This window comes from Hippocampus zosterae, chromosome 14 (genome assembly GCF_025434085.1).
Source record: "Hippocampus zosterae strain Florida chromosome 14, ASM2543408v3, whole genome shotgun sequence".
Lineage (NCBI taxonomy): Eukaryota > Metazoa > Chordata > Actinopteri > Syngnathiformes > Syngnathidae > Hippocampus > Hippocampus zosterae.
The window spans coordinates 4,254,143-4,265,913 of NC_067464.1; the positions used below are offsets into that span (position 1 = coordinate 4,254,143).

Consider the following 11,771-nt stretch of genomic DNA (forward strand, 5'->3'; position numbering starts at 1 on the left):
CGGGCATACATACAGAAATGAGACGTCATTAAAATGACGGGGGAGCGCTAAATACGGTCGGAAGATGAAGCACAATGACTGAAAGCGTGAAATTAATGACGTTCACTTAAAAATACGTAACTGCCCATTTTGTCTTTTTGATCCGAGTCAAAAATTTGAATAGTGCGAGGAGGAGAAAGGGCGGGGGGTGATTTTTTTAGATTAGTTAGATTGAAAAATTAAAATCTGACTAAATGAGTCACTTCCGCCATTTTGGATTTAGAGTTTTGATTGCCAATTGAAAATGGAAGGTATTATGATCCATGGCTTGATTTTGATTGCTTGTTTAGAAATATGACAACGAAAAAGCACCATGGATGGTTCCGTCGGTGTTAGATACTACATTTTTGGTGTACCTTTGTGCGAAAAAAAAGTCTGTTTAACAGTAGGTTTTTTTTTTTTTTAAATAATTCTTTCCCAGCAGTGCCAAACTTCCAGGGTATTTATTTTTACAACGTGTGCCAATGTTTCAAGTCAAACTAACTCCAAAGAACTCGTGACCACCACCGGCCACCACCACAAACACACCAGCAACTTTTTGGGGTCCTTTCGGGAAACCCGGACCAGCACGAGAACACGTCGTAGCTCAAGCTGTGAAAAACAAAGTTTGCGGTCTTCTGTCCCAGTGAAAGAGACGAGAACAAGGTTTGATGGTTTTTAAAAAAAAATAAAGCAATAATGTCTTCTAAAGGAAGGCAGAGGACCGGGAGGATTTTTTTTTCGCTTGTTATCGGATGATGTCGCTTCAGTTTTGTTGTTCTGCAGAGATGTCGGCGTGGACAAATGGACCTGCGTGTAACAAGTAAATTGAGACTCACGATAGACTTGGACCAAAAGGACTTTCCCACTTGCATGAGAGTCCGATCCAAATGATGCGAGATCTCCGAGGTAAAAATTACCATCGGGACTCCCTTGAGACTTGATCCGAAAGGCTTCGGACTTACTAGCAACTTTGTGAATCGATCTGTACTTTGGTTTGGTTGTGTGGTCCAAGAGACTCGAGACACAGGACTTAAACTCTTAACAAAATATTTGAGACTTGTGTAGAACTTGCATGAGACCCAATGTGGACTCAAGTATTTCAGACTTGTTTAAGACCACAACCGAACCACGAGGCACTTCTTGATACGGCATTCTAATCAAATAACGTAGGCTCTGTGGTACTTTGACAATTTTTTAATTATTATTTTTGGAAGTTCTCCAAACAACTTTGGACTTGTGAGCAACTGTGGGATTTTGGCCATGATGGCGGGGTACTCCAAGTACGTACCAAGTGACTCGAGACTCGAGATTTGGGACTCGCGTCGAACTTCCTTGAGATCAAATGAATGTGTGTTCTGTGCTGGACTCTGACGAAACCTACAAATGAAGCGACTGTACGGAAACTTTGCTTAATGGCGGGATCAAATCACTAAAGACTGCTTATTTTTAGACTTGGTTTCATCAAACGCGCAACTCATTTGGGAACTAGAGTTGAAATCAGAAAATTAGAGGGGGACATTTGAGAAAGACTTTTTTTGGGGGGACTTGTGTTAAGACTCTGGCACAAGACCAAGATTTTTGCTTTGAGATCTGCACCAGGTTTCAAGCGGGCTTTATGTAGGGTTAGCCACTTGAAATTTGAGTCTGGAGTTTTCCCCAAGCCTTGTGCAACGAAATCATGAACAACTCGAAGATCAGGAAACGCATCACTCCGTACTTCTCGCCAATCTTTTAATCCCTAAAACTTCCCCCAAATTGGTGTTTTGATGGTGAAACTTTAAAAAGTATGACGGGCGGGGGGGGTGTGTGACTGAACAAGTTTTTCCAATACCACATAAGACTCAGACTGTGAGACTTGGACTAAAACCCTTACGGAATCCTTATGTTCACTTTTTGAATGGTGGCTGTAAGAATATGCAGTACTTCAGCAGGTAAAAAAAAAAACTTTGCGGAGATGTCATCCAAGGTTTCTAGCGAAGGTTTTTCATGAGAATGCAGTTTAAAAAAAAAAGATGTCAGAGTGAATTTTCACTCCTTGCCACCGCCACTTTTGTCAAAAGCAAAATGGCGGCAGTTGAACGGATGCCCCTTTTGGAACCAGCCGCCCTCGCGTGCCAATGTTGCAGTTGTCCGTAATTTCCGACACTGATCATTTATAGAAACGATCTGTCCGGTCCTCTTTTGGGAAAATAGTTCCCGGGACGGATCATTCTCATGCCAAAATCTCGAGGCCTTAACCCAGTATAGCTTGAATTGTAAACAACGATAAATACGATCGTCTCAAGCGATTGATACCTTTTTTTTTTTTACTGCTTTTACAGACTATTTATGAAAACTGTGATTTTGTACAAAAGAAATAAAAACAAAGTGAATGTGGAATCTCGTCTTTCAATTTCATTACAAACTTTATTAGCAGTGTTTCGTTCACATTTACAAAGATCCCAATTTCTGTACACCTTCGAGGGTCGTCACTGTCATGCTAAACGAGCTAGTCGGGCGTTAAAGGGGGTGTGTGGGGGGGGTGCATAACGGGACTCGGAAGCCCACTAAAACATGGACCCCGGAAGGCGTCCCGCACCTGTGAAGGGAAGCGGTTTTTTTTACGCACGAGCTAGCCGTTAGCGTCGCTCCCCCGCCGTCTGTGTTAGCTTGCTCAAAATCTCATCTGGAAATAAACAGGGGAACCCAAGAAAAAGTTTTTCCAAGAGCGCAACGCCACCTATTGACTGAAATGGACAATAGAGGGGATTAAGGATTTAGCAGTCCTGTTGCTACGCCCCTAATATGAGCGCTTGCCCCAAAAACTCGCCAGTAAATAAATTAAAGGGGATCCAAAAAGTTGACATTTTCAAGAGTGGAACAGTGTCACCACACCGCCACCGGACTTGGACACGCGGGTCAAAATTTCATCTTGGAAAAAGTTGAAAGAGGGCAAAAATGTTTTTTTTTTTTTTTACATTTTTAAATAGCGCTACATTGAATTGAACACAACTTTATTGTCAATGACCTATTGACTGAAAGGACATTAGTCGAGGGAAGTGGACAGGAAGCACAAAATAAAAGCCCCAAATCCACCGCGAGGGCTGGTCAAAATTTCATCTCCAAATAACTGTAAGGGGATCCAAAAAGATGAAACGTTGACTAGCAGAAAATGAAGCGGGGCATCGAGCAACAAGAAACTTTAGCGCTAAAAAAAAGTCTTGCTCCCCGTGTCACTGTGAAACCTCATCTTCAAATAAATAAGAGGATTCAAAAAGATGACATGTTTTAAAAACACCTTGATCTATTGAGCAAGACGTGGAAAAGTGGACGAGAGCGACAAGAAACATTAAGGATGACCCTCGTTAGCATTAGCCGCTAACCTGCAACGTGTCAAGATTAAGAGCAGGCTGCTGCTTGTGTATTAATACAAAAAAAATCTTTGTAAATTTCACAAATTCATAGTGTCCCATTTTTTTCTCCTTTTTTTCTATTTTTTTTCTTTAAAAAAAAAAGCAAACTCCTACCACGATGTGGCGATTGCCATTCAGTCGACTTTGACGGGCAGGTTGTCTCCGTACTTGCGTAGCAGCTTGAGGTGGTTGTGCCGTACGCACCAAAGCGGGGGAAGGTGCTTGGGGTGCATGGAGGACAGGAAGTGCTCCCTCCAGCGCCGCTCCAGTTCCATCAGGCCCTGCGCGCCTCGCTCGGCGTAGGCGCGCACCACCTTCAGGCCATGAGGCACGTACGCCTCGTTTGAAATCCTGAAGAGAGAGCGAGAGAGAAAGAGTCACACCTTTGATTTCTTGGAAAGACAAGCCCACATTGAAATCTTCCTAAAATGTAAACGACAAACCTGGATTGAAACCTTAACCCCGTCTTCAAACTCTAATCTTCGCTCAAAATCCTTAATTGAAACCCGAAAGCTGGTTTTAAACCCTCAATGCAAGCTAATGTAGGCTGAAGGCTTGGAACCCGAATTGGAAACACCGATTTGAAGCCCAAACCGTAGCCTGCTCTAGAAACAATAATTCAAACCCAAACCAAATTTAAAAACATTTTTATGTCTTGAAAACCGAACTTGCTTGAAAACCTCAATTGGCTTCAAAACTTAAATGAAAATTAACTCCGTTTGGGTTCCCTCATTTAAAATCTTAAACATATCTTGAAACTCTAAATTGGAAAACTAACCCGGCACTGATAAAAACATTTTTTGGGGCCCGACATCCTAATCCAATATTTTTGCTAATTTAATCATATCTTGAAACGCTAAAACAAGATTGGGAGCCTACATTGAAACCTTAACGGCGTTTTGGAATCCAAATTTCAAACCCAAATCTTGAAAATGTAAGCCCAGTATTGGGTTAGGTTAACTGCAAATTTGAAAAACCCAAACCCAGGCGAGCTAGTTTGAAACCTGAATCACGGCTTGAAATCCAAACCATAGTTTGAAACCCTGCGCCCATCTTCAAACCCTCATCTTTTGATCGAGCGAAGCCGCTCACCGGGTCTCCAAGGCGGCGGCCTGCCGAAGCTCCTCCCCCGTCAGTTCTCCCTCGTGGCCCACATCCAGGAAGTTCCTGATGAGCGCCAGCAGTTCGTTCCGCCGCCACTCGGGCAGCCCCTCGCCGGCGGTGAGGAGGGCGCGGGCCGCCGAGCGCACGCGGCGCCGGTCCAGGTCCTCCATGGTCCGCACGCCTTCTTCGCAGCCCTGCGGGGCGGCAAAGTCGTCAGCCAGCTGCTGCTTGAGGGAGGCGTCGTGGACGTTGGAGGCGGCGTGGCAGCTGGTGCACAGCAGCAGGATGTCGTGGGAGTTGTGATCCTTCATCTCGTTGGGGAAGTGCCGCCGGTACTCGTGGGGGACGATGTTTTTCCTGAGGAGGGGGCGGCACCACCAGACGCGACACGGAATGCTTAGTCATCGCGCCGATGCCGAGTCAACGTTACTGAACATCTCCAAAAGCTTAGCCTATTTTCTAAACCCAGTCTATTTTCAACCAAAAGTCTACCTGACTGATTTTTTTTTGTTGTTGAATGGATTTATGGTCAAACTCAGACCTGATGTAGGAGTCTGACCTCCCGCAGACCACGCAGAGGTTCTCCTTGGGCGTGAGGTAGTAGTCCTGATTGGAGTCCGGACGTCCCGACGGCTCAAACAGAAGCCTCACCACAAACGGATCCTCACTCTGGAGCTCTAGAACACAAGTGCCACATCCGGAATGCGACGTATTCAAACTTAGTCGGATGCTGCCGTGCGACTCCGACGTGCCAAGATCCCGGAACTCCCAAGGTCCCCTTTTCATTGTACCTCCTATTCCTCTGTCCAGGTACCATTTGGCTTTCTTCTTGTCGCACGTGCAAAGCGGTTGCCCGTCGGGGGCGTGCAGGTAGCAGTTGTCGTAAAGCGGAGACTTCCTGCGGCACGACAGCAACCGTTTTAGCTCACTTCAAGGGACATCTTCAGGAAGTTTGTCAAAACATTAGTGGGGGAACTTCAAATTGCAGAATGCGAGTGACCATCGCTAACCTGAAGCGAATCAAAAGATTTGCAAACGGAACCCGTTGCAGAGGAAACTCAGTCAAGTGGATGCGGACGGAAATGCGTGTGTGTGTGTGGGGGGGGGGGGGGGGGGGAATCAAAAGGCGCTGAGGTGGCCTAGTAGCCACCTGGACGTGAAAAGACCAGGGACCAAACCTTGAAGTCACTGGTTTCAAACCCAAGGCCTGGGGGCCAGATCTGGCCCGCCACATCATTTAATTTGGCCCGCGAAAGCAAATCAAACATGTCAAACTTTGGCTTCACAAAGCTAAAGTGTGGAAAATAAAATGCCTGTCGATTTATTTCAAACATAGCTTGTGGGGTTGGTGTGAGTACATTTTTTTAAATCCTTTTGAGTTTATTACACGTTACAAAAGCCTAATAACCAAAATGAAGCATTTTTTACATAAACTTGATTCAATTTCCCTGACTTTTCACACATTCAAATTTTAGGGGCCAAGAAGAAGCCTAACGTGATCATTCAGGCCAGAGGTGGCAACAAACTCGTTTAGCTGCCTTTCGAGTAGAAGCACCTGCGGCTGAATTCAAATTGTGACTGTTTTTTTACTTTCTGGATCCGCCACCTCTGTTCGATCCACTAGCCCGTTTTCTTCTGCCTCGGTCAGATGACACATAAAGGTTTGCTTGTTTTGTTTTTTTGGTCACGTGCGACGCCATGTTGAAAAAGCGCCATTGGCAACAACAAACAAAATGTCTGCCTGGACTCCAGCTCACCTCGCAGAGTAGCCCACGCCCAGCGGCTTCCTTTTGTTGTTCTTCCTGGGGTCTGGGACTCTCTGATCTCCAGACGCGGGGCTCTCGGGGCTCGAGGAGGTGCCCTTCAGGTGCACGCGCATTCGTCTCGTCCGCGCCGTGCTGCCGCCGTCCTGCTCATCCGTTTCTTCGGCGCCTCCTCGGCCCCTGAAGGGCACGTCCAGCAAACCCTGACAGCGGGCGGCCAACGCGGCGTAGGAAAGCCCGTTGGCTGAAGCCGGGTGGGCTTCTGGGCGCAGGCCGAGCAGGTGGAAGAAGAGGGCGACAGACACTTGGGCATCCCTGCCGGCATACGTCATCTTAAAATAAAATTAAAAATAAATAAAATTACATTTTTAAAAAATATCAGGGATTCATTCATTGGCATACCGTAAAATTCTGTACATAATATGCATTTTTAAAAATCCAACTAAGAGGGACATGGGTGTTAAGGCAAAAAAATATATATTTTTTAAATTGTATTTTTTTTTTTTTTTTACACGTTTACTGACTGACAGTCGAATGATCGGGATTCTTATCAGACTGCTGCAAAGTGAGTTGGAGGTGGGAAACATCTAAAAAGTGCCTGATGATTGCCCCCCCCCCCAGGATCAGAGTGTGACTGAGTCAGCCGGAAGTTGATAATGGCACAATCAGGAAACCCCCCAAAAAAAAAAAATCCAACACCATGTTTCAAGCTAAAATGACCACAAAAAAATAATTAAGAATAAGAAAAATGACCACAAAAAATAATTAAGAATAAGATTAAAAATGAGTGTAGAAGAACCTGTTCCTGCGTCAGTTTGTCCGCCTCCCAGTCGCTACAACGCAGTTCCAGCGACTTGTCCAGCGAAATGTTCAACATGTCGGCTGCCAGCGATTTCAGGCCAAGTCCGTTACTCACCGGCAATTGTCTGGGAAAGAAGAAGAAAAAAAGAAGTCAAAAATGCTTGAGGGACACCAAAACAAATTGGCAACAAACGACGGCGAACTGACTTGTGTCTCAGGGCGAGGTGGCGCAGGTCCACCGTGCAGGTCAGCGACAGCCCGAAGTCCCGAGTCAGGCGCTTGCCGTCGTCGTGGCAACCGACGCCCGCCTTCAGCACGCGCGGGTCGCGCAGGACCTCCGCCAGGTCCGGCGGAAGCTGCGCACCGTTGAACGCCAAAAGCCGGACCAGCAGGCAGCGCCCCGAATAAGACGCCAGCTGGAGCAAGGAGACCACCTGGGAGCGGCCGTTCACCGACACCTGCGCCAAGAACGACAATTAACTTGGGCCATTCATTTAATACACAAGCCTTTGGGGTTGATTTTCAATGAAAATTATTTCAGTGGGCAGCACGGCCATGAGTCGGAAAAGTGAAGATCAAACGGTTGTAACTCAGCCCCAGAACGTGAAAGTAGAGAAGCGCTCTCCTTTTCAAAAACCGGTTTTTCATACTTCTCAACAAGAATTTTAGCCACAAATCCACTTTGGAAATTGGCAACTTGGTAATCAAGGGATGGAAAGCGAGACCGCGCCGGCTTTTTTTTTTTCAGGTTAGGGTTGTCACGCACCCAATTTGAGAAGCGGGATGACGCACCGCACTTCTTGTACCTCAAAGTCTGCAGACTGTGATACAATAGCTGCATTTGATTTGTGGAGGACTGTTTTTAAATTTATCGTTGAAGGTTTTTTTTTTTAAACTAATACTAAAACTAAAATATTAAAAGACAAAAAAACCCTAAAAAGTCTGCTCTGAAAACCAACTAAATGTAAAAAAAAAAAACTCAGCATATTAAGACAAAAAACAAAAACAAAAGTCTGCTCTGACAACCAACTAAATGTAAAAAAAAAATAAAAAACATCAGCACTAAATAAAGTACCATGAAAATTCCAAAACTCTTCTAACCCATTTTGTAACTTTTCCCAACAGTCACTGCAATGTTTTCTTGAATTTTGCAACTCTCCTCCATGAGCAGTGAATTCCGACTCAAGTTTGACATTTGTAAGATCGCATTTTCAAATTATGACTCAAGATTTTCTCTCGCGAAACGGCAGCTTTTTTCCAAGTTAGGCTATAGAGTTAAAAAAAAAAATGTCAGTTTTACTGGAGCATTACAGAAATCTGAGAATCGACACAATTGATCGACTCAGCATGACTTAGATTTGTTCTTGATTTTACTGCTTGGTGCTTTCTACCGCCTTTATTACCGATTCGTCTTACTGTTTATTGTGTATGTTAAATCGCTCCATGTACAGCACTTTGTATGCAGCGATGACTGTTTGAAAGTGCTCTAGAAATACTCTTGACTTGACTTGATGAAACCCTAAACCCTCAGTTAATCCTTCCTAAAATTCTTTGATGTTTACCCATTCGCAGTCGAGTCCCAGTACCGGGACGGCCACCAGGTCCTCCCGCATGGGCGGCCACAGCTGCCGCCATTCCTCGGCGGAGCTCACGGTCACCGGCATCACCGCCAGCAGCTTCTCAGAGGACGGAATGCACACCGGAGGGGCAGTGCAGGTCTTCCCCGGCTCTGCCGTCTCAATCTCCTCATGCGGCGGGCGCCGGGCGGATTGTGAGGCGACGGGAAGCGGCGTTTCCCTCTGGGTGGAGGGCGGCCGCTTCTTTTTGGCGCTGAGCGCTCGCCACACGAGAAGACCGCCAAAGGTGGCGCCGAGCAGTGTCGTGATGATGGCGAGGAGTGGCCCTTGGTGAGCCATCACCAGGCGTGTTAGAACTTCAAAACACAAAATGGCCTCCTTGAACATCACGTCTGTTTCCACGGAGAGGTGAATTAAACTAAAAGGGACTTTCTAATTGGGTGTGCAGTAGTCCCACACAAATGCGCAGTAAACTATTCTCAAATGCACCGATTTTTTTTTTACTGCTCTTTCTGAAACACCACAAGATGACGCCAAAACCCTGTCTAATATCGTGGCCAAGTGAGTGGGGCCTTAAGAGCTGGAGTCTGGTTGGCTGTTTAGTCTGTAAGCGAGTGGTGGCATATGACAGCTCCTTGCGAGTGTTGTCATTTTGCATTTCTTTTGATTGAACGTGACAATTGATTGCCACGTTCGATAAATGGATGACTGTGAATCAGGTGACGGTTTTCAGGGAATTCAAGGAAAAGTCCATTTCTGGTAAGTCCTCCCGTATTTATAATAAAATTTGTCTGATATGGTACCTGTCCTTTGTCAGTGGACTTTCAGCTGAATGTGCTTTGGGAATGTGGAGCCACACTGCATCTCTCTGCAAACAGTGGTGAGACAATTTCAATAGACAGGTGAAAAAGTTACATGCTGTAGTTCTGGGGTGTCAAACTCAGTTCCTGGAGGGCCACTGTCCTGCATGTTTTCCAAGTCTCCCTGTTGCAACGCACCCGTTTCAAATGAACAGGTTCAATGTCAGGCTTCCGCAGAGGTTGGTGATGATCGGATCATTTGAATCAGGTGTGTTGCAACAGGGAGACTTGGACAGCGGCCCTCCAGGACTTGAGTTTGGCCCCCGCTGCTGTAGCTAGAGAACACACATTTTCAAATCATTGCAAATTCACATGAGGAAAATATCAACTGTGCTTCAACTAATACCACACAAACATCGACATGCTTTGATTAGACACGCTATGTAAACCGTTACAGAGTTGAGTGGGAAAAATACTTCAGGCTAATCACCTGTTCAAGAGCCATCAGTCCAATCAGAATGCAAAGTGATGGTTAAAGCTACCCTACCCGAGATAGTTCAACATTGTTGCTAATTTCCCTCTGGAGTGGTCGTCCTGGAAAGATGACTGCAAGAGGACACGGCACACACGACCAATGTCATCACTTTGATTGAAGTCTGGGTGAATCTCGACTCCAGTTAGCTTTTAGTGAAGTCAGTAGCCTCGGCCAGCATTCACTTATTTTGTCCAACTTGGAGAAGGTCTTACATGGTATGTCCAATAAAAAATGCAATTGTGTGAAATTAATTGAAGCAGACTGTTGTTCATACTTTTTTTTTTCCTCCTCCTTCGAATTATAATACATACAGGGTTGTGTTGTCCAAAAGCTGGTTGACTATACATTACTGTTTTAAGAGTTAAACAGTCGTTTATTACTTACCTTTTGAAGAATAACTTTCTTTTGTCCACCACGCCTCACTCTTTTTGATCAATTCTTCTGGTGTGCTGTCAGAGATTAAAGTATAATCAAGAAAACCAAACACTCGTGACGACGTGGAAATTCTTAAGAGAAGCATGCCAAGAAATTCCTAATTGATTAAAAGGGGCAGGGGTAAACGATTCTCAACGAACGATCGGTCTGGCGAAAGTGCTTCGGTGTAGGACTACATATCAGCAATGTGAGCAGATAAAATACTTTTTTTTTGTATTCTGGCTTCATAAAAGCGGTTGTTGTTTTTTCTTAAAACAAAACCTTTGCACCCCTCTGGATATTTTTTTGACAAAATTATACAACTGTCGAGCTAACGTTGTTAGCTACACAAAATATTAGAACGAACACAATGTAGTCACATTTTCCACGAGAAAACGCAGCTTTAAATGTTACATTTACTTACGTGGGCGAGGGGGAGGTGGGGGGGCTGCATTCATGTTTGGCGAGCGACGTTAGGCGCAAGCTTAGCCTCGATTGCGCTGGCTTCTGCCAACGCAGCGTTTGGGTGTCACAACAAATACATACAAAGAGTTATAAAACAAAGCAGGCGTACCTCGGTGCGTTCTGTTAATAAGACTCGATAGTCTCCGGGCACACGTACATTTATCTTTTTTTTCTAATAAACTCGTCGGTGAGCTTCCTGGTGCTATTTATATCGGCACCAGAGGTGCTGCAACATGGCACTGAGGTCTCATTAGCGCCACCACCCGGATAGGATGACTAACAATACAGCAGACGTAAAAATACCAGTCTTTAAACTGAAAACTCATGACAAGCAACGACAGTTTTTCCTCTACCACCATAATTTATTCAACCTTTTAACTTTAGATATCTCCCCAGACGATTGGAAAATTCGTGAAAGAATTACAAAATGGAAAAATAGATCAGAAAAGATTATATTCACAGGGTTTGATTTCAAAATAAAAAAATAACAACAAACAGCGAGAAATGGAAAGCATTAGTTTCGGTTTGTCGTCGTCTCCCTTTTAACCCTTGAGCATTGGGCCGGTGGAGGAGATCCATCCATCCATCTTCCGAACCGCTTAATCCTCACAAGGGTTGCGGGGGGGGGGGGGGGGGGGGTGCTGGAGCCTATCCTAGCTGTTTTCGGGCAGTAGGCAGGGGACACCCTGAACCGGTTACCAGCCAATTGCAGGGCACACACAGACGAACAACCATGCGCACACATACCTAGGGACAATTAAATGTGTTCAATTAGCCTGCCATGCATGTTTTTGGAACGCGGGAGGAAACTGGAGTACCCGGAGAAAACCCACGCAGGCCCGGGGAGAACATGCAAACTCCACACAGGGAGGCCGGAGTTGGAATCACCGCAGCACTGT

General features: G+C 45.3%; 1 protein-coding gene across 1 annotated transcript; it reads right to left on the minus strand.

Annotated features, from left to right (window-relative positions):
- Positions 1-706: 706 nt before the first annotated feature.
- On the minus strand, positions 707-11,119 carry exd2 (exonuclease 3'-5' domain containing 2). The gene is made up of 11 exons (XM_052086584.1): positions 10,982-11,119; positions 10,378-10,442; positions 9,462-9,526; positions 8,644-9,014; positions 7,289-7,539; positions 7,080-7,206; positions 6,275-6,612; positions 5,309-5,415; positions 5,059-5,194; positions 4,506-4,874; positions 707-3,764 (listed from the first exon to the last, which is right to left on the minus strand). Exons 4-11 carry the CDS (start codon positions 8,995-8,997, stop codon positions 3,548-3,550), a joined length of 1,899 nt encoding a protein of 632 aa, XP_051942544.1. The 5' UTR covers positions 8,998-9,014; positions 9,462-9,526; positions 10,378-10,442; positions 10,982-11,119; the 3' UTR covers positions 707-3,547.
- Between the last annotated feature and the right edge of the window lie 652 nt (positions 11,120-11,771).

Bases quoted from the DNA above. Each gene is read 5' to 3' on its own strand.
- exd2 (XM_052086584.1), bottom strand. From the start codon at position 8,997: ATGGCTCACCAAGGGCCACTCCTCGCCATCATCACGACACTGCTCGGC. The intron at 6,613-7,079 runs GTTCTTCTACAC...TTTTATTTTAAG, and splicing joins ACAAACTGACGCAGGAACAG to ATGACGTATGCCGGCAGGGA. The intron at 5,195-5,308 runs GTACAATGAAAA...CTTGTGTTCTAG, and splicing joins CCTGGACAGAGGAATAGGAG to AGCTCCAGAGTGAGGATCCG.